The sequence below is a fragment of the Schistocerca cancellata genome, chromosome 3 (assembly GCF_023864275.1).
Source record: "Schistocerca cancellata isolate TAMUIC-IGC-003103 chromosome 3, iqSchCanc2.1, whole genome shotgun sequence".
Taxonomy (NCBI): domain Eukaryota; kingdom Metazoa; phylum Arthropoda; class Insecta; order Orthoptera; family Acrididae; genus Schistocerca; species Schistocerca cancellata.
Window position 1 is genome coordinate 892,617,157 of NC_064628.1, and position 23,861 is coordinate 892,641,017.

A 23,861-nucleotide genomic window follows, 5' to 3' on the forward strand; every position below is an offset into this window, starting at 1 on the left:
TTTAGACGAACTCCAACAGTGGTGCCATACGACTAAAATGACGATATCGCCCAGAAAATCCACTTACCTGTTGCTAAAAGGACATCTTATCAGAAATCCGACTGTCAGAATAGACGGTTCACCAGTTCTCCGACGACGTGAGAGACGCTACCTAGGAGTTATCATTGATGGGAGGTGGAGTTTCGGAAAACACATTGATACCGTTACCCAGAGAGCTCTTCAGATATTAAATATCCTCATTTCAATAGGCCATAAAAGATTCCATCTCCCTCCACACCTAATTAGAGTCTATCATAATAGTATCCTAACCTCAGTTGTGGGCTCCGGCTCGGGAGTCTGGGCGCACAGGCTCACGGGGGTAGTGCCCGCCATGGCAGTGAGAAGGGTCCAGAGAAGCATGGTATTAAGAGCTGTGGGTGCCTACAGAACATCTCCAGGGCGGGCCCTATTAGTCATAATGGGGCTCTGCCCTCTGGACATAAAGATAAGAGAACAGGCGGCTTGGTATTGGGCCAAAAAGGGAAATTATGAGAAGATCGTAGATATCATGGGTATTAGGGTGGGGGATAAAATAGAAATAAGGAAAAGAGGGGAGCAGCTCTGGCAGGAGTCTTGGGAGGCAGAAGAGGCTGGACGTAGAACTTTCCAGTTTATACCTGATGTAAGGGAACGCCTGGAATTGAAATACTTTGAGCCTACACGAGGTCTGATCCACTTTCTCACTGGCCATGGACCCTATCCGACATATTTATGTCGATTTGGGAAGAGGGCTACACCAGTGTGTGACTGTGGCGATCCGTAGGGTACACCCGAGCATGTAGTTTACGAATGTCCCCTCTTCAATGATATCGCAAACACACTACGAGACAGACTACCCAACAATGACACATATCAACTACTCAGACGAGAGGAAACTTTTCAGACCTTAAACACATTGGCTAACGAGGTATCTTGAAAAGTTCTAACTGAATACTTAAGAGAGATACACTAAATAATAATGACAATAACCACCGATTGCGTCCAAGAGCCCTATTCCCATGCCGCCTGTGCGTGGACTGGCCGATTTCATCTCAGTTGGAATCCGCCACGTGCAGGATTAGCAGGAGTAGGGATCAACACCACCGATTATGACACACACCCGATATGACGTAGGATAAGTTAGTTTGTAGGACTTAGTTATAGGAAATTACGATAGGAACTGCAGCGAATTTAACATCGAGGCCTGCCCAGTACCAGGGGCGTGCTCTTCGGGATTAGCTCGAAGAGCAAGGCATAAGAAAGTAGGTTTATATCTTTCACTGGCACACATGTGACGCTGCATAATAAATATAAATTAAAATAGTTATAGGAATTAGGTATAAACAGTAGATGTTAGATATTAAATGCCCATTGTTTGTTAATAACTGTAGCTCACTTATTAAAACTGAAACTAGCTGCAAACTTAATATAAATTTATAACTGTTATGACCCACTAATGAATTAAGGAAGTGGGTTAACTTGTATAATTATAATGGTTTTTGCTAATAAAGAATTTAAAAAAAAAAAACAATAAATAAATTTCTCCCTGGATGACTGGATAATATATAAAGATCAAGAATAAATATTAAAAAAAGGAAGGTTCTCCCTCTGCTGACGGTGACTGGGCGTAACCTTCAGGTGGCCTTTGGATATTGTCTCACGCCCGGTTCCATGTTTAAAGTCCGTTATGAGACACTTACCCTGCCCCCACGGGATGGTGGCCTCGGGGTCGTCAACGTCCGTATGCGAGCTGCGGCCTTGTACATGAGTACCATGAGAGGCCAGTGGAGCAGACAGGGCACATCTCTAACACGCAGCTTCCTTGAGGTCTGCCTACTCCCACCTCACCACCGGTGTCTGTCGGTCACACCGTGCCTCATTTGTCTCACATTTAGAGCTTTTTCGTCGACTACAGTTACACACATACCAGTCTCCCAGGTACGCGCCCACCCGGGACTAAGGATTTTTACAGCCTGCTGCTGCGCTGTGTTCCCCGGAATGTAATGGAGACCAAACATCTCTCCATCCAGTGGCCCATAGTGTGGACTACCGTCCACCTGACCTTCCTCCCTACGAACGTCCGGGCACTGTGGAATCACATAGTCAACAGAAATTTTGCCACGAAGCAGCGACTGCACAACATTGGCTTGTCTCCTTTGCCAGCAACTGGACACTGACGACGACCGTCCGACATGCGCCTCTTCGCAAGATGTCTGGCGCTTCGAGCAGCAAATCATTGCCTGCTGCCTCCGAGTGCCACCGCACCCAACCGAACCTCGAATGTTTCTATACCCGGAATATAAACGTTTTCCCACCGCCAAATGTCATGCAATTACATGGGTCAAAGGGTGGGCGGTCGCTTATTTTCTATCTTCGACGGGTCTTTGTTAGACCTCCACTAAGCTGGGGGGGGGGGGGTGCCTGGAGCTGTGGGCACCTACCCCCCCCCCCGCCCTCTGGCGGTGTCAGAGTTTAAGCCTCCTATGATTGATTCAACCTCTGACGTCCGTGGATGGGGAGTGCTCGTCGTAGATTGCGCGGATTTTTTTCTTTTTGTTTTTCTTTTCTTTTTTTTCTTTTCTTTCTCTTTACCCAGCACTTACATTTTTTTCTCTGTCGCTGATGTACGTTCCACATAATTTCATAATATTAGTGAATACTACAAAAACAAAATGTAAATAAATAAACAACAACGACTTCCACTTCTGTTGATTCCTGTATTGCCTCCCTCTTCCCTATACTCCACGGGCTCGGTGTTGGTGACGGAGACACCGTTGCCAGCTCTCGGGTTTCAACCGCTGCCCACTTTGCCCCCTGAGCCCCCACCGGTTGGTCCACTAAACCTACCTAAAAAAAAAAGAGGAAGAAGAAAAGGAAAGCGGTCAGTGTGCCGAAAGTCAAGCGGGGGTCTAGGTTCGATTCCCGACCGGGCTGGGGATTTTCTCCACTCAGGTCTTGGTGTCTTCATCGTCATTTTATTCTCATCGAGACGCAAGTTGCCCGAGTGGCGTCAACTAAAATGACTTGCTGCAGGCGACCAGTCACATGCACGTTTGATTTCATCTACACTTTCTGAACTACTGGCCATTAAAATGGCTACGCCAAGGAGAAATGCAGATGATAAACGGGTATTCTTTGGACAACTGACATGTGATTACATTTTCATGCAATTTCGGTGCATAGATCCTGGGAAATTAGTACCAAGAACAACCGCTTCTGGCCGTAATAACGACCTTAATAATCCTGGGGATTGAGTCAAACAAGGCTTGGATGGCGTGTACAAGTACAGCTCCCCATGCAGCTGCAACACCATACCACAGTTCATCAAAAGTAGTTCAAATGGTTCAAATGGCTCTGAGCACTATGCGACTTAACATCTAAGGTTATCAGTCGCCTAGAACTTAGAACTAATTAAACCTAACTAACCTAAGGACATCACACACAACCATGCTCGAGGCAGGATTCGAACCTGCGACCGAAGCGGTCGCTCGGTTACAGACTGTAGCGCCTAGAAGCGCACGGCCACTCCGGCCGGCATCAAAATTAGTGATTGGCGTATCGTGACGAGCCAGTTGCTCGGCCACCATTGACCAGACGTTTTCAGTTGGTGAGAGATCTGGAGAATGTGCTGGCCAGGGCAGCAGTCGAACGTTTTCTGTATCCAGAAAGGCTCGTACAGGACCTGCATCATGCTGTCGTGCATTATCCTGCTGAAATGTAGGGTTTCGAAAGGATCGAATGAAGGGTAGAGCCACGGGTCATAACACATCTGAAATGTAACTTCCACTGTTCAAAGTGCCTTCAATGGGAACAACAGTCACACCGAGACGTGTAACCAATGGCACCCCATACCATCAAACCGGGTGATATGCCAGTATGGCGATGACGAATATACGCTTCCAATGTGCGATCACTGCGATGTCGCCAAACACGGATGCCACCATAAAGATGCTGTAAACAGAACCTGGATGTATCCGACGTTTTGCCATTCGTGAACCCAGGTTCGTCGTTGAGTAGACCATCGCAGGCGCTCCTGTCTGTGATGCAGTGTCATCGGTAACCGCAGCCATGGTGTCCGAGCTAATAGTCCATGCTGCTGCAAACGTCGTCGAACTGTTCGTGGAGATGGTTGTTGTCTGGCAAACGTCCCCCTCTGTTGATTCAGGGATCGAGACGTGGCTGCACGATCCGTTACAACCATGCCCATAAGACGCCTGTCATTTCGACTGCTAGTGATACGAGGCCGTTGGGATCCAGCATGGGGTTCCGTATTACCCTCCTGAACGCACCGATTCCGTATTCTGCTAACAGTCATTGGATCTCGACCAACGCGAGCAGCAATGTCGCGATACGATAAACCGCAATCGCGCTAGGCTACAATCCGACGTTTATCAAAGTCGGAAACGTGATGGTACGCATTTCTCCTCCTTACACGAGGCATCACAACAACGTTTCACCAGGCAACGCCAGTCAACTGCTGTTTGTGTATGAGAAATCGGTTGGAAACTTTCCTCATGTCAGTACGTTGTAGGTGTCGCCACGGTCGTCAACCTTGTATGAATGCTCTGAAAAGCTAATCATTTGCATATCACAGCACCTTCTTCCTGTCGGTTAAATTTCGCGTCTGTAGCACGTTATCTTCGTGCTGTAGCTATTTTAATGGCTAGTAATGGAAATACACGTGCGACACAACTCTCACACATCCACAAGGAAAGGGACAGTATGCTCTATGGAAGTACATCCACTCCGAAAGGCGCCTCAGCCCATACGAAATTTATATTCTGGACAGTGTGGATGGTGCACGCAACCACAACTAGTCCACTCTTGCTTACAAAAAAAATGGTTCAAAAGGCTCTGAGCACTATGGGACTTAACATCTATGGTCATCAGTCCCCTAGAACTTAGAACTACTTAAACCGAACTAACCTAAGGACATCACACAACACCCAGTCATCATGCTTACAGACACAGCGCGCTCTACTGCCCAGTACCGAGGGTGCAGGTTTACTTATACTTCCATTACCCAAACGGCTGTAAGTAGCAACTTCCTGTGGTCAAAAGAGTAATAAGCAACAGGTTTCTAGTCATAAACTAACAAACGAAGTAATTAATGATCATAAACGTCTTTGAGCAGTTCATTTAATCCAGGAACTACTGTGCTCGCAGTTCAGTTGTTGGACCGTGCTCAGCTGAGCCTGCTGGTGGCTGTGTCTGGTGTTCCAGTGACCGGACTGGTGCGACCCGGCACCCTGGTGGCGATGCTGGGGGGCAGCGGCGCCGGCAAGACGACGCTCATGGCGGCGCTGGCTCACCGCTCACCAGGTGGGTGAAGCTCGTCTCCACCAGCCTGAGCGGGACCACCTGGTCTGCTCGTATTTGTTTATCTTTGAGCCGCGCAGGATTAGCCGAGTGGTCATGGACTGTGAGGCTGATCCCGGCGGAGGTTCGAGGCCTCCCTCGGGCATGGGTGTGTGTGTTTTCGTCCTTAGGATAATTTAGGTTAAGTAGTGTGTAAGCTTAGGGACTGATGACATGGCAGTTAAGTCCCATAAGTTTTCACACACATTTGAACATTTTTATCTTTGATATTGAGTTTTTATCTCAGAGCACACTGCAGGGCTTTATGAATGAAAAAATAAATCGACTAAGCTTCATGAAATAGTTGCTCATTAAGGGGACCACACCCTGCCCATCTAACCCATGTTAATTTAGGCAAGTATTTGACCCATTTTTTAAAAAACTATTTCATGCAGGACCTTAATAATTTTACTGTATGTTACGTGACGCTAATAGAGTCGGCTCTACTAAAATCTACTTTAGCCATTTTATGGTTTTTAAGAAATACTTTTTTAAATTTATTAACTAAAAATATTAAGTTTTCTCTGCAGAAAATATTTTTTTGTGAACTTCCTAATGGGGGAATATTAATGAATGTAGTACCAGATGTAGCATTTTATCTTACGCTGAGTCTCTGAAAATTTCATTCATTTATCTTTGACAGTTTCTGATATAATGGGCCATATGTAATGAAAATTTTAGTTTGCGGGAAACTGACTTTAAAGAAAAAAGTTTCGAAATTTGTTACTTGCAGTTAATTTGTCCTTCTGCATATGATTGCCCTTCTTTGGCCTCTAGCAGGTCTTCCAGCTTCTTTTTCACATTCCTCGATGTTTGTTCGAGGATAATGGAACGTAGTCGAATTAAATCCCGTGATGCTGAGGGAATTACATTAGTAAATGAGACACTTAAAGTAGTAAAGGAGTTTTGCTATTTGGGGAGCAAAATAACTGATAATGGTCGAAGTAGACAGGATATAAAACGTAGACTGGCAATGGCAAGGACAGCGTTTCTGAAGAGCAGAAATTTGTTAACAACAAGTATGGATTGAAGTGTGAGGAAGTCTTTTCTGAAAGTATTTGTATGGAGTGTAGCCATGTATGGAAGTGAAACGTGGACGATAAATAATTCAGACAAAAAGAGAATAGAAGCTTTCTAAATGTGGTGCTACAGAAGAATTCTGAAGATTAGATGGGTAGATCACATAACTAATGAGGAGGTATTGAATAGAATTGGGGAGAAGAGAAGTTTGTGGCACAAGTTGACTAGAAGAAGGGATCGGTTGGTAGGACATATTCTGAGGCATCAAGTGATCACCAATTTAGTATTGGAGGGCAGCGCGGAGGGTAAAAGTCGTAGAGGGATACCAAGAGATGAATACACTCAACAGATTCAGAAGGATGTAAGCTGCAGGAGATACTGGGAGATGAAGAAGCTTGCACAGGATAGAGTAGCTTGGAGAGCTGCATCAAACCAGTCTCAGGACTGAAGACGACAACAATAACAACGGATGTTTGTCTTGCTTTCTTGGCCATTTTAGATGCAGACTGTCTGTATCGGCCATTCTCATTTTATCGCAATGTTGCATCGCAGTGATCATATTTTCAGCAGGATTAGTTCCTAACTTTTTCAGTACCCATCACTTTCCAATATTACCACAATTGAGTGTAATAACAGCATCATGAACTACAAATACACTTTTAGGAAGGCGGTTCCAAATTATGCTCTTGAAACATTCATTAGGGTTATGCGTGTGCCCATGTAGAAAGTTCCTTAGAAGGTCAGGACGAGCCATATTTCTGAAAATATGTTTAATTGCTGTAATAACAGCAGCAGGAAGAGAATTCTGGTGAGAATAAGATTCTCCAGTTGCCAGAGCCCTATTGTATTTGCACCACAAATTTTCTCCTGATGGACACAATCCATGACATGGCTTATCATCAGTAGAGGACTTATGGAACAATATGGCCCAAACATCTCTCTTCATTGCCTCCAGATTTTCTTTATTTCTCCTAATCGCCTGCCAATAGTACACAATTTTCCATCTTCTAATTTTTTTCCTCTCATATCAAAAGTCCCCCCCCCCAAGAACCATGGACCTTGCCGTTGGTGAGGAGGCTTGCGTGCCTCAGCGATACAGATAGCCGTACCGTAGCTGCAACCACAACGGAGGGGTATCTGTTGAGAGGCCAGACAAACGTGTGGTTCCTGAAGAGGGGCAGCAGCCTTTTCAGTACTTGCAGGGGCAACAGTCTGGATGATTGACTGATCTGCCCTTGTAACACAAACCGAAACGGCATTGCTGTGCTGGTACTGCGAACGGCTGAAAGCAAGGGGAAACTACAGTCGTAATTTTTCCCGAGGGCATGCAGCTTTACTGAATGATGATGGCGTCCTCTTGGGTAAAATATTCCGGAGGTAAAATAGTCTCCCATTCGGATCTCCGGGCGGGGACTACTCAGGACTACGTCGTTAACAGGAGAGAGGAAACTGGCGTTCTACGGATCGGAGCGTGGAATGTCAGAGCCCTTAATCGAGCAGGTAGGTTAGAAAATTTAAAAAGGGAAATGGATAGGTTAAAGTTAGATATAGTAGGAATTAGTGACGTTCCCTGGCAGGAGGAACAATACTTTCGGTCAGGCGAATACAGGGTTATAAATACAAAGTCAAATAGGGGTAATGCAGGAGTAGGTTTAGTAATAAATAAAAAATAGGAATGCGGGTAAGCTACTACAAACAGCATAGTGAACGCATTATTGTGGCTAAGATACACACGAAGACCACGCCTACTACAGTAGTACAAGTGTACATGCCAACTAGATCTGCAGATGACGAAGAAATTGAAGAAATCTATGATGAAATAAAAGAAATTATTCAGATAGCGAAGGGAGACGAAAATTTAATAGTCATGGGTGACTGGAATTCGACAGAAGGAAAAGGAAGAGAAGGAAATGTAGTAGGTGAATATGGTTTGGGGCTAAGAAATGAAACAGGAAGCCGCATGGTAGAATTTCGCACAGAGCCTAACTTAATCATAGCTAACACTTGGTTCAAGAATCATGAAAGAAGGCTGTATACATGGAAGAACCCAGGAGATACTAAAAGGTTTCAGATAGATTATATACTGGTAAGACAGAGATTAAGGAACCAGATTTTAAACTGTAAGACATTTCCAGGGGCAGATGTGGACTCTGACCACAATTTATTCTGCAAAAAGGTGGGAATTTAAGGAGATGGGACCTGGATAAACTGAAAGAACCAGAGGTTGTACAGAGTTTCAGAGAGAGAATAAGGGAACAATTGACAGGAATGGGGGAAAGAAATACAGTAGAAGAAGAATGGGTAGCGTTGAGGAATGAAATAGTGAAGGCAGTAGAGGATCAAGTAGGTAAAAAGATGAGGGCTAGTAGAAATCCTTGGGTAACAGAAGACATACTGAATGTAATTGATGAAAGGAGAAAATACAAAAATTCAGTAAGTGAAGCAGGTAAAAAGGAATACAAACGTCTCAAAATTGAGATCGACAGGAAGTGCAAAATGGCTAAGCAGGGATGGCTAGAGGACAAATGTAAGGATGTAGAGGCTTATCTCACGAGGGGTAAGATAGATACTGCCTACAGGAATATTAAAGAGACCTTTGGAAAAAAGAGAACCACTTGCACGAATATCAAGAGCTCAAATGGAAACCCAGTTCTAAGCAAAGAAGGGAAAGCAGAAAGGTGGAAGGAGTATATAGAGGGTCTATACAGGGGCGATGTTCTTGAGGACAATATTATGGAAATGGAAGAGGAGGTAGATGAAATGGGAGATACGATACTGCGTGAAGAGTTTGACAGAGCACTGAAAGACCTGAGTCGAAACAAGGCCCCGGGAGTAGACAACTTTCCATTAGAACTACTGACAGCCTTGGGAGAGCCAGTCCTGACAAAACTCTACCATCTGGTGAGCACGTGTGTATGACACAGAGGAAATACCCTCAGACTTCAAGATGAATACAATAATTACAATCCCAAAGAAAGCAGGTGCTGACAGATGTGAAAATTACCGAACTATCAGTTTAATAAGTCACGGATGCAAAATACTAACGCGAATTCTTTACAGACGAATGGAAAAACTGGTAGAAGCCGACCTCGGGGAAGATCAGTTAGGATTCCGTAGAAATATTGGAACACGTGAGGCAATACTGACCCTACAACTTACCTTAGAAGCTAGATTAAGGAAAGGCAAACGTACGTTTCTAGCATTTGTAGACTTAGAGAAAGCTATTGACAATTTTGACTGGAATACTCTCCTTCAAATTCTGAAGGTGGCAGGGGTAAAATACAGGGAGGAAAGGCTATTTACAATTTGTACAGAAACCAGATGGCAGTTATAAGAGTCGAGGGGCATGAAAGGGAAGCAGTGGTTGGGAAGGGTTGTAGCCTATCTCTGATGTTATTCAATCTGTATATTGAGCAAGCAGTGAAGAAAACAAAAGAAAAATTCGGAGTAGGTATTAAAATCCATGGAGAAGAAATAAAAACTTTGAGGTTCGCTGATGACATTGTAATTCTGTCAGAAACAGCAAAGGACTTGGAAGAGCAGTTGAACGGAATGGACAGTGTCCTGAAAGAAGGGTATAAGATGAACATCAACAAAAGCAAACCGAGGATAATGGAGTGTAGTCGAATTAAGTCGGGTGATGCTGAGGGAATTAGATTAGGAAATGAGACACTTAAAGTAGTAAAGGAGTTTTGCTATTTAGGGAGTAAAATAACCGATGATGGTCGAAGTAGAGAGGATATAAAATGTAGACTGGCAATGGCAAGGAAAGCGTTTCTCAAGAAGAGGAATTTGTTAACATCGAGTATAGATTTAAGTGTCAGGAAGTCATTTCTGAAAGTATTTGTATGGAGTGTAGCCAAGTATGGAAGTGAAATATGGACGATAAATAGTTTAGACAAGAAGAGAACAGAAGCTTTCGAAATGTGGTGCTACAGAAGGATGCTGAAGATTAGATGGGTAGAGCACATAACTAATGAGGATGTATTGAATAGAATTGGGTACAAGAGAAATTAGTGGCACAACTTGACTAGAAGAAGGGATCGGGATGGTAGGACATGTTCTGAGGCATCAAGGGATCACCAATTTAGTATTGGAGGGCAGCGTGGAGGCTAAAAATCGTAGAGGGAGACCAAGAGATGGATACACTAAACAGATTCAGAAGGATGTAGGTTGCAGTAGGTACTGGGAGATTAAGAAGCTTGCACAGGATAGAGTAGCATGGAGAGCTGCATCAAACCAGTCTCAGGACTGAAGACCACAACAACAACATCAAAAGTTAGTTTTCTGAGCCTTGTTCACAAACGTTTTGAACATGTCCTACACATTCTATTTTGCTAGGAATGGCATCTCCATATGGCTTAGAGTTGACAGTGGGTGGGTTGACAGTGGGTGACAGAAAAGTGGGCGTGGTACATAAACACACGTGGTAGGAAAATGCTCTTAAAGCGCTCTAAAAAATTTTTTCAACAAAATCGTTTTCAGAGTATTTAAATAAAACCTTAATCTATCGAAATATGATGAAAACCGAAAATTGATTTTTTTCGACATGAACCACAGTGTGGTCCCCTTAAATAAGAAGGCAATGAACAGATGACAGGTTTAGGCTTGGGTCCAAAACGAAGCAGACCGTGTAGTACAAAGACAAATTTACACATGATTTTGCTTCCTCTTGTGGTATCGTCTTGAACCGAATGATATTTACCACATCATTCGTAGGGCAAAGGCAGCAGTTCGTAGTAACCGTAAGGTCTCACAGAATTGTTGAGTGTCTGACAGTTTTCGGCCAAAAACAAAACGATATTTGTTTCACACCAGCCAGATGATGTTTTCCTGTTCTCTACGCTCTAAAGGAACGGAAACGGGAAGCATTTGCAGGAGGAGACGAAATAACAATAGTTTGACGTACTGTGTGGACTAACAGTACAACTTAAGAAAGTATTTACTGCAGCGGATGAAATGTTCAAACAAAACAAGTGCATTGAGTTTGATGTATACTATATAGGAGATACTGCCATTTTCTGAGAGATCTTAATGATTGTATGATTCCCGATAGTTTAGAACCCCCGTGAGCCCTCCGAACCCCTTTGTATATGTAGTTACAGCAGTACATCCACATCTACACGAAGTTCTGCAAACCACTGTGAAGTGCATGACAGAGGTAATGAGCATTGTGCCATATGTCAGAGTTTCCTCCAGTTCCGATCGGGTATGGAGCGCGTTGTATTTTTGTCTAATTGGTCTCCACGCTCCGTAAGGAACCAATACGTGGGGGCTGAAGTGTGTTTGCAGATTCTCCACTTAGTTCTGATTCTTGAAACTTAGTAAGTATGTTTTCGCGCAATAACTGACCTCTGCTTTGAGCATGTATCACTTCCCATTACTCTATAGTGAGTGAAACAAGCCTTTGACAATTCATCCTGACTTCTTTGAATACGTAGAATATACCCGTCAGTGTTTGTTTGGTAGGTGATCAGCTTACTTGAGGAATATTCTAGGATGCATCGTAAGAATATTTTTTTACGCAGTTTCCTTTAAAGGCTGACGGCATTTTCCCAATAAGCAACGGGTGAATCGAAGCCTCCCTTCTGCGGTACGCCTGCGTTAATATCGTGTATGGTTTTAATTGAAACAATTAGATATGTTATTCAACCAGGAACATTAGCAGTACGATTAACCGCAAATATAATTGCTGGACATTTACTGCTAACATTATTTGGAAATACAAGACCATCAAGAGTAAAATATTTAATTTATTAATTATTGGAGAAATACATTCACTGACCATATGTGATCACTTCATTTCATACCACTACCAATTGTTACACCCACGTATTGCTGCCTTATTCCAGTTGTAACTGATATAGTAATCAGAGGATTATATTTTTCTGTGTTTTGTGAAGTGTGCAATTTTCATTTCTCTGCATTCGAAGATTGCTTACTTTTACTTTTAAGCACTTCTCCACTCATCAGCAGTTGCTCTATATTTCCATTCACCAGAATTCGTGGTCACTGCAGTCGTTCACATCTCTCTTCTTCTTCATTACAATTAGTCCCACTCTCATTGTTGTTCTCGATCCTCTGCACTTCCTCTTTCCCGGCTGCGACCACTCCAGGATTCCGAGTGACCACCATCCTTGCTGCATTTACTTTACATGGCCACACCATTGAAGCGCCCTTTTCTGGTTTTCCATATCAGTTATCTCCATGATTTCCTCATTTCTTTTCCTCTTTCCTCTGGACATCTTAGCTGCCCTCCTTATTACATCCATCTCTACTGCCCGTACTCCGCTTCTCTGCTGCGCCCACAGGTTTTGTTCCTCTGCACCAAATGTTAGTATACTTTCTATAACTGTTTGCAGAACCTTCTTCTTTGTTTCTTTTGATACTGCCCTGTTCCACCTTAACTGCTCCTCTTGCCTGCTGGATCCTGATTTCTATATCTGCATCACACCATCCCGACGTATGGACAAACTATGCTAATTATTTACACTGCTTTACTGCTTTCATAGTTCATTGCAGAAGTACTATATTTCATTCATCTCCTCTCACTACTAGATATTCTATTTTGCTCATATTTATCCTAAGCTCGTCCGCTTCAAATGCTTGCATTAATTTCTTTATCATAAATATGACATCCCCTCTCTCCTACTCTTTCCTATCAGTACTTGGTCATCGGCAAATTACAATGAGGATGTAGTGTCACACTGGAACAAAATTCCTATACCTTCGCACGACTGATTCCAGTATTTACTTCATATCTATTTTAAATAGGAGCAGCGACGTACTGCAGTCCTTCTAGGTCCTTTCGATGCATGGAATGGCTCACTCAACTTTCTAACTTATTTAACTACTGCTGGTATATTCTACATTTACATATATTTTCCACAAGCCACCTTATGGTGTGTGGCGGAGTATACATTGTATACTAGTGTCAGTTCCCTTTTCTTGTTCCAATTAGTAATAGTTTGCGGGGGGAATGATTGCTCGTAAGCCATCGTCCGGCGCCGAATCTCTTTAATTTTATCTTAATGATCTTTTGACGTGTACAAAATCATACGCCGTTTCTAAGTCTTCAAATATACTTAAGGGAAAAAAAAACACCAAGAGAAACAGTTAAGCTACATAAACGAAACTTGGTACGCGTGTTTCTACACCTGAAAGATGATGCGAATTCAGATATTGCGCCACTTGTATAAGAGTGGCGCTAGAAGCGGCACTATGAGAATGCCAATCGGGTTTGCTTTAAATTCACTCTGTAACGGTCGTGAACGTTGGTTACCCTTGAGATTGGATTTGGCGAGTTGACGTTCGTCAAGAATGCCTTTAAGGCGACAAACACGCCATTACCATTGCCTGACTGACTTTGAAAGAGGCCGTGTAACAGGGCTACGAGAAGCTGGACGTTTCTTTTCCGATACTGCCGGAATGTAGCCAGTGTACATGATTGCCGGCAGTGGTATTCACGTATTCACGACAATGTACTGTCGCGAGAAGACCGAACTCCGGACGACCACGTGGAACTACACTACTGACCATTAAAATTGCTGCACCAAGAAGAAATGCAGATGATAAACGGGTATTCATTGGACAAATATATTTTACTAGGACTGACATGTGGTTACATTTTCACGCAGTTTGGGTGCATAGATCCTGAGAAATCAGTACCCAGAACAACCACCTCTCGCCGTAATAACGGCCTTGATACGCCTGGGCATTGAGTCAAACAGAGCTTGGATGGCGTCTACAGGTACAGCTGCCCATGCAGCTTCAACACGATACAACATTTCATCAAGCGTAGTGACTGGTTTATTGTGACGAGCCAGTTGCTCGGCCACCATTGACCAGACGTTTTCAATTGGTGAGCGATCTGGAGAATGTGCTGGCCAGGGCAGCAGTCGAACATTTTCTGTATCCACAAAAGGCCCGTACAGGACCTGCAACATGCGGTCGTACATTATCCTGCTGAAATGTAGGGTTTCGCAGGGATCGAATCAAGGGTTGAGCCACGGGTTGTAACACATCTGAAATGTAACGTGCACTGTTCAAAGTGCCGTCAGTGCGAACAAGAGATGACCGAGACGTGTAACCAATGGCACCCCATAACATCACGGCGGGTGATACGCCAGTATGGCGATGACGAATACACGCTTCCAATGCGCGTTCACCGCGATGTCGCCAAACACGGATGCAACCATCCCGATGCTGTAAACAGAACCTGGATTCATCCAACGAAATGACGTTTTGCCATTCGTGCACATAGGTTCGTCGTTGAGTACACCATCGCAGGCGCTCCTGTCTGTGATGCAGCGTCAAGGGTAACCGCATGCATGGTCTCCGAGCTGATTGTCCATGCTGCTGCAAACGTCGTCGAAAAGTTGATGCAGATGGTTGTTGTCCTGTAAACGTCCCCATCTGTTGACTCAGGGATCGAGACGTGGCTGCACGACCCGTTACAGCCATGCGGATAAGATGCCTGTCATCTCGACTGCTAGTGATGCGAGGCCGTTGGGATCCAGCACGGCGTTCAGTATTACCCTCCTGAACCCACCGATTCCATATTCTGCTAACAGTCATTGGATCTCGACCAACACGAGCAGCAATGTCGCGATACGATAAACCGCAATCGCAATAGGCTACAATCCGACCTTTATCAAAGTCGGAAACGTGGTGGTACGCATTTCTCCTCCTTGCACGAGAGATAACAACAACGTTTCAGCAGGCAACGCCGGTCAACTGCTGTTTGTGTATGAGATATCTGTTGGAAGCTTTCCTCATGTCAGCACGTTGTAGGTGTCGTAATCGGCGCCAACCTTGTGTGAATGCTCTGAAAAACTAATCATTTGCACATCATAGCGTCTTCTTCCTGTCGGGTCCATTTCGCGTCTGTAGCACGTCACCTTCGTGGTGTAGCAATTGTAATGGCCGGTTGTGTACTAAGAGGGAAGACCGTCGCACTGCATCTCCAGCATCAGTTTCAGCAGCAGTGGGCACCACAGTGACAAAACGAACTGTTAAAAGTCGGTTACTTCAACAACAGCTCCGAGCCAGACGACCTATAGAGTGCATTCCACTGAACCCAAACCACTGCCATTTGCGACTTCTGTGGTGTCAAATGACAGCTCATTGGCGGGCAGGGTGGAGGCCTGTTGTGGTTTCTGATGAAAGCTGGTCCCGCCTGGGTGGCAGTGTTGGTCGGAAGGAGGCCTGCAACCAACCTGTCTGCGTGATAGACACACCGAACCTACTCGAGAAGTTATGGTTTCTGTGCTGCGATTTCCTGCGACAGCAAAAACATTCTCGTGATAATCTTACGTAACCTGACGGCAAATTTGTAAGTCAGTCTGGTGATTCGACGTGTTGTGGTGCCATCCACCAACAGCGTTCTAGAGGGTGTTTTCCAGCACGATAACGCTTCATGCCCTACAGATTGTGGACATGTTGCCGTGGCCTGCTTGATCAGCAGATATGTCTCCAGTAGAGCAGAAATGGGACACCATCTGACGGCAAGTCGCGCATCATCCACAAACAGCATTAACTGACCTTGTATTGACCCAGCAAGTGGAACAGACGTGGAACTCCATCCCACAAACTGACGTCCGCCACGTGTGCAATAGAATGTATGCACAACTGCATGCTTGCATTCAACATTATGGCCGTTACACAGGTTATTAATGTACCAGCATTTCACGTTTCACCGGCTTGTTTCACCTGTGTTCTTGCAATGTTAATCACTTAAATATGTAACCTAACTAAATGTATTTCTCAAATTTCATTACTGTACGTTAAATTTTTTGGTGTTGCGATTCTTTTCCCTTTGTATACACCTTCTCACTTATTTCTGTAAGGGTAAAAATATGATACATGCAAGATTGTCACACCGTAAAACCTGTCTGGTTCTCAAGCATATTTCCCTTAGTGTCGTTCTCCAATCTGTTTTCTGGATAGCGCTAGTAATTTTGTTGACAGGTACCATACCGCTAATGTTACTACACTTGCTTGGGTGTAAAGCAAGTTGTCAGTGTTTACACAAGACTGAAATCATAAATACAGCTGACTGGGTATTTACGCAGCCTTTTTCAAAAAAATGGTTCAAATGGCTCTGAGCACTATGGGACTCAACTGCTGTGGTCATAAGTCCCCTAGAACTTAGAACTACTTAAACCTAACTAACCTAAGGACAGCACACAACACCCAGCCATCACGAGGCAGAGAAAATCCCTGACCCCGCCGGGAATCGAACCCGGGAACCCGGGCGTGGGAAGCGAGAACGCTACCGCACGACCGAGATGCGGGCGCAGCCTTTTTCAAGTAGCACGTTATGATAACCGCTGGTTAAGATACAACACGAACAGCAAGGGTTCCAGTACACCTCCATGGGGCATGTCTGTGGTTACTTCTACTTCAGGTTTTTGTATGTGCATCCTTTTGACTGGAGATCTTGGGGACCAAGGTCGTTCACTATTGTAAGAAAATGAAACGCCTACAACCGTCCTTATGATCTTATTTATTGTGTAGCTACCAGTTTCGGCGCTTCAGTGCACCATCTTCAGGCCTTAGTTGATATATATACGCTGCATCAGTGGCCATCACAACTGGTATACGCAGACTATCTGTAACCGTCATGTCAGCGCTCCAACCATCATCTACCAATGGGAATTTTTCTGCAAGTGGTAGCTGATTGTTGGAGTCATTTACAGATGGTAAACCAGTTACGTTGCCCAATGATGCAGCGTATACACTATGTCATCAAAAGTATCCGGACACTCTAAAAAACATACGTTTTTCATATTAGGTGCATTGTGTTGCCACCTACTGCCAGTACTCCATTTCAGTGACCTCAGTAGTCATTAGACATCGTGAGAGAGCAGAATGGGGCGCTCCGCGGAACTCACGGACTTCGAACGTGGTCGGGTGATTGGGTGTCACTTGTGTCACACGTCTGTACGCGAGATGTCCACACTCCTAAACATCCCTAGGTCCACTGCTTCCGATGTGAGTGTGAAGTGGAAACGTGAAGGGACACGTACAGCACAACAGCGTACAAGCCGACCTCGTTTGTTGGCAGACAGAGACCGCCGACAGTTGAAGAGGGTCGTAATGTGTAATAGGCAGACATCTATCCAGACCATCACACAGGAATTAAAAACCACATCAGGATCCCCTGCAAGTACTCTGACAGTCAGGCGGGAGGTGAGAAAACTTGGATTTCATGGTCGAGCCGCTACTCATAAGCCACTCATAACGCCTCGCTTGCTGTACGGTGCGTAAACACTGGACGATTGAACAACGGAGAAACGTTGTGTGAAGTGACGAATTACGATACACAATGTGGCGATTCGATGGCAGGGTGTGGGTTTGGCGAATGCCTGGTGAACGTCTTCTGCCAGCGTGTGTAGTGCCAATAGTAAAATTCGGAGGCGGTCGTGTTATGTGGTGTTTTTCATGGAGTGGGCTTGCACACCTTTGTGATTCGCGTGGCACTATCACAGGACGGGCCTACACTGATGTTTTAAGCACCTTCTTGCTTCCCACTGTTGAAGAGCAATTCGGAGATGGCGATTGCATCTTTCAACACGATCGAGCACCGGCTCATAATGCACGGCCTGTGGCGATGTCATTACACAACAATAACATCCCTGTAATGGACTGGCCTGCACAGAGTCCTGACCTTAATCCTATAGAACACCTTTGGGATGTTTTGAGCGCAGACTTCGTGCCAGGCCTCACCGAACAACATCGATACCTCTCCTTAGTGCAGCACTTCGTGAAGAATGGGCTGCCATTCCCCATTAAACCTTCCAACACCTGATTGAACGTATGCCTGCGGGAGTGGAAGCTGTCATCAAGGCTAAGGGTGAGCCAACACCATACTGAATTCCAGCTTCGCCGATGGTGGGCTCCACGTAGTTGTAAGTCATTTTCAGACCGGTGTCCGGATACTTTTGATCAAGCTACGATCGCTGTTTCGAATCCTGTCTCGGGCATGGATGTGTGTGATGTCATTAGGTTAGTTAGGTTTAAGTAGTTCTAAGCTCTAGGGGACAAATGACCTCAGATGGTTCAAATGGCTCTGAGCACTATGGGACTTAACTTCTAAGGTCATCAGTCCCCTAGAACTTAGAACGACTTAAACATAACTAACCTAAGGACATCACACACATCCATTCCCGAGGCAGGATTCGAACCTGCGACCGTAGCGGTCGCGCTGTTCCTGACTGAAACGCCTAGAACCGCTCGGCCACCGCGGCCAGCTGACCTCAGATGTTCAGACCCATAGTGCTCAGAGCAATTTAAAATACAAAAACATCAGTTTCGAGATTCAAAAGATGATAGCATCTACGTCTACATCTAAATTTATACTCCGTAAGCCACCCAACGGTGTGTGGAGGACGGCACTTTACGTGTCACTGCCATTACCTTCCTTTCCTGTTGCAGTCGCGTATGGTTCGCGGGAAGAACGACTGCCGGAAAGCCTCCATGCGCGCTCGAATCTCTCTAATTTTACATTCGTGATCTCCTCGGGAGGTATAAGTAGCGGGAAGCAATATATTCGATACCTCATTCAGAAACGTACCCTCTCGAAACCTGGACAGCTAGCTACACCGCGATGCAGAGTGCCTCTCTTGGAGAGTCTGCCACTTGTGTTTGCTAAACATCTCCGTAACGCTATCACGCTTAGCAGATAACCCTGTGACGAAACGCGCCGCTCTTCTTTGGATCTTCTCTATCACCTCTGTCAAGCCGACCTGGTACGGATCCCAAATTGATGAGCAATGCTCAAGTATAGGTCGATCGAGAGTTTTGTAAGCCACCTTCTTTGGTGATGGACTACATTTTCTAAGGTCTCTCCCAATGAATCTCAACCTGGCACCCGCCTTACCAACAATTAATTTTATCTGATCATTCCAATTCAGATCGTTCCGTATGCATACTCCCAGATATTTTACACAAGTAACTGCTACCAGTGTTTGTTCCGCTATCATATAATCATACAATAAAGGATCCTTCTTTCTATGTATTTGCAATACATTACATTTGTCTATGTTAAGGGCCAGTTGCGACTCCCTGCACCAAGTGCCTATCCGCTGCAGATGTTCCTGCATTTCGCTGCAATTTTCTAATGCTGCAACTTCTCTGTATACTACAGCATCATCCGCGAAAAGCCGCATGGAACTTCCGACACTATCTACTAGGTCATTTATATATATATTGTGAAAAGGAATGGTCCCATAACACTCCACTGTGGCTCGCCAGAGGTTACTTTAATGTCTGTAGACGTCTCTCCATTGAGAACAACATGCTGTGCTCTGTTTGCTAAAAACTCTTCAATCCAGCCACACAGCTGGTCTGATATCCCGTAGGCTCTTACTTTGTTTATCAAGCGACAGTGTGGAACTGTATAGAACGCCTATATTGATCGTGATAACCCCTTCAGCATCAACTAAGGCCTGAAGATAGCGCATTGAAGCTCCGAAACTGGTAGCTAGACAGTAAATAAGATCATAATGATAGCTGTAGGCGTTTCATTTTCTTACATTACTTCTACTTCTGTCGACGATGCTTCCTTCTTACTAACAAATCCTGAGTCCCGTAACAAATTTCGTTTGGTACCCATGTGGCGGTACTTTCGCTAATAAACTTTGATGTGCTGGCTAGTGAAATGGGTGTAGGAAGTGGAAAAGTACTGCACGCATGTGTACCTGGTTTGTGTGCCTGCAGCGGGCACGCTGGTGGACGGCGACATCCGCGTGAACGGTCAGCCGGTGGGTCCCGGCATGCGGCGCCTCAGCGGCTACATGCACCAGCACGAGCTCTTCGTCGGCAGCCTCACCGTACGCGAGCACCTCACGCTCATGGTGAGCACCTGCTCCAGCCTTTGCGCAGCTATCTGGAATTCTCTCTCCACACATTGCTAACCAACAGTTCACCACAATATCGTTCTAGCTGCAATGCCACAACAGAGGTAATTGGGCCTCTTTGAACTGACGGGGCGATAACATACGGTGTAAGGTGTCAGGCAGATCCCACCTTCCATGAAAACCCTGACATGATAGCAAATCCGGTAATATGTCACATAGTTCCGAATAAATCCGGACATTAAATTAACCAAAGTAATACTATCAACGAGTGAGCAAATGAAATACCACAAACTAATACAAGGACGCCTAAATGCATGTCATACCTTCCCACCGTGAAACAGACGCAGTTCCGAGGGGATGAACGAGAACAGAAGCCGAGAGCAGAGCCGTGTAGGCTAGAAGGCCCTACGATAAGATCGGGACAATGGGACACCCATATAACTGGCCGACCGCCGGGAGGTCCATCCCCCAGCCCATGTTAAAAGATAGAGCCCTCCAGAAGAACAGTATAAACTTTACGATAACACACCAGCTGCAAGTTTTAGCGTGAGGCTATACGCGTCTCTGTTACGCAGCAAACATTAAAAACATTGCCCCACCACGAAAAGTTCGAGAGAGTTGCTACCGAGACGGTGAGGTGTGTGGAGCTGCGCCGCCCGCCGCCCCTGACGCTGACTAACCACCGACAAGGTAATGAACGCACGTGATGCCGCATAAGAGCGCATAAGGCTTCACTCAGAACTGCAGAAGTCTCATCTGTTACATCCCCTTCTTTACATAATACTAGTGTCGATCGTCAATTAAACTTCGTGGTATTCACATTTGCTACTTCAAGTTAAAATCTGAAACGCTATAATTTTTCTGTTATATAATTATTGAGAAGCCACATCAGCCACTGTAATTTATGACAAGTTAAATAAGTAATTAAAGAGAATTGAAGGTCACTGTAGACCATTTTTGATAGTTTTCTCTTTTATTAAACTTAATTTCAACCTAGATTATAGATGTGATATGGCATAAGTCATCCTTAGGTCCATTATAGAACTTGGAAACCCATTCAGGGAATATTCGTTCACATGTTTCTTGAACGCAGTTGGTTTTTATCATCCTGTATTAAAATATTTCCTTTTATCTATAGTACAATTTATAAACAATGTTTTGTGAGTAGAATAAAAATTCCAGTGGTAAACTTAACTGCTTTTTCGACGTTATTTTACTAGCTAACTAAAAATAGGAAAGCCTTGAACCCCTTCCACTAAATTTAGTTAGTATTAGGATTTTTTTACAGCGAGTGCAGCTGACGCTGAAATAATTAAGTATTTGATTATATCATTGCTAGTGTCACTGAACTCTTCTGAACTCTACATGTCATGTGTGGTCTGGCGTCTCCTTACAGCAACAGGACCCAGGTTCAAACTTGTCAATTCCCTAAGAAACACGCTGAGAGCGTCGTTGCGCGAAAGTGGTAGGGAGACACGACTTAGAACAAACAGACACCACGCAGAATGTTCGAAGGGGTATTCTCTCGCTAACGATTCCCTTAATGTTCACGACAAAGACCAAGAACGGACCTTCAGTTTCGATGAATTCTCCCATGTGGGCGACTACAGCGAAGGTAGACACAGGGCTGGGTCACTAACACCCAGTCCGTTTTGGTCACGACAGTGTCCTAGAGCAGACTTCGAGATTCAGAAAGATTCTTCAATGTGTGTCGTCGCTTATAAGGTAAACGCAGGGCTAGTCCTTTAAGGTACGAACATAGTGGGAGTCAAGCTTACCTGATTCTTTTATTGGTCACAGCAAAGCCTAAGAGCAGACCATACGGCATTTGCATCAAAAGTAGCCTGTAGACGAACCAGTTGCACGCAAGTCTTAACAGGCTTCACCGGACACAGTAATGGGAGGTACAGGAAAGGTGCAACTGTCTTTTTTCGCGACTCATTAGCTACGGCACGGGAGAGAACTCTCCTCAACACTACCACAAGCGGACTACGGCAGTCTGTGAGCCTGGTGTGAGATTACCATAGAGTAACCTATGCTTAAAACAAATTAAACATTAAACTTCTTTATTCTGTTAGTATAGATGTATACCCAGGAATGTAAATAGCTATCGTTACTTGAATTACTTGTCATTGGTTCCCTACTGCTTACTAGAGTTAGTACCTGAAGTTTTGGACTTTGTCCTGTACTACTGATTTGGCTAGCGCCACTGTCTTTGGGACTGTTGGAGTCGGTGATAGATTCTTCATTCCCTAAATCGACATGAGATACTTTTACTTCAGAATGTCTCGTAACATTTTACACTCTGACAACTACTATCACCTGACTGTATCGCTAACCGTGCTTATTAAAATTTAACAGTTTATTCTGGCAAAGTGACGTCTTTGAAACTTGTAGAAAGTTCGTATGGGACCAACTGCTGACGTCATGGGACCCTAGGCTTTTTTTTTTTTTTTGGTCATCAGTCTACTGACTGGTTTGATGCGGCCCGCCACGAATTCCTTTCCTGTCCTAACCTCTTCATCTCAGAGTAGCTCTTGCAACCTATGTCCTCAATTATTTGCTTGACGTATTCCAATCTCTGTCTTCCTCTACAGTTTTTGCCCTCTACCGCTCCCTCTAGTACCATGGAAGTCATTCCCTCATGTCTTATCAGATGTCCTATCATCCTGTCCCGTCTCCTTATCAGTGTTTTCCACATATTCCTTTCCTCTCCGATTCTGCGTAGAATCTCCTCATTCCTTACCTTATCAGTCCACCTAATTTTCAACATTCGTCTGTAGCACCACATCTCAAATGCTTCGATTCTCTTCTGTTCCGGTTTTCCCACAGTCCATGTTTCACTACCATACAATGCTGTACTCCAGACGTACATCCTCAGAAATTTCTTCCTCAAAGTAAGGCCGGTATTTGATATTAGTAGACTTCTCTTGGCCAGAAATACCTTTTTTTCCCATAGCTAGTATGCTTTTGATGTCCTCCTTGCTCCGTCCGTCATTGGTTATTTTACTGCCTAGGTAGCAGAATTCCTTAACTTCATTGACTTCGTGACCATCAATCCTGATGTTAAGTTTCTCGCTGTTCCCATTTCTACTACTTCTCATTACCTTCGTCTTTCTCCGATTTACTCTCAAACCATACTGTGTACTCATTAGACTGTTCATTCCGTTCAGCAGATCATTTAATTCTTCTTCGCTTTCACTCAGGATACCAATGTCATCAACGAATCGTATCATTTATATCCTTTCACCTTGTATTTAAATTCCACTCCTGAACCTTTCTTTTATTTCCATCATTGCTTCCTCGATGTACAGATTGAAGAGTAGGGGCGAAAGGCTACAGCCTTGTCTTACACCCCTCTTAATACGAGCACTTCGTTCTTGATCGTCCACTCCTATTATTCCCTCTTGGTTGTTGTACATATTGTATATGACCCGTCTCTCCCTATAGCTTACCCCTACGTTTTTCAGAATCTCCAACAGCTTGCACCATTTTATATTGTCGAACGCTTTTTCCAGGTCGACAAATCCTATGAAAGTGTCTTGATTTTTCTTTAACCTTGCTTCCATTATTAGCCGTAACGTCAGAATTGCCTCTCTCGTC

General features: G+C 44.5%; 1 protein-coding gene across 1 annotated transcript in view; it reads left to right on the plus strand.

The window, feature by feature from the left end:
* LOC126176630 (protein scarlet-like) overlaps positions 1–23,861 on the plus strand; it is a 204,695-nt gene that overhangs the window by 7,877 nt on the left and 172,957 nt on the right. The window contains exons 2-3 of the mRNA XM_049923789.1: positions 5,185–5,340; positions 20,119–20,255. Coding sequence (XP_049779746.1) covers positions 5,185–5,340; positions 20,119–20,255 — 293 coding nt within the window. The remainder of the gene's footprint in view (positions 1–5,184; positions 5,341–20,118; positions 20,256–23,861) is intronic.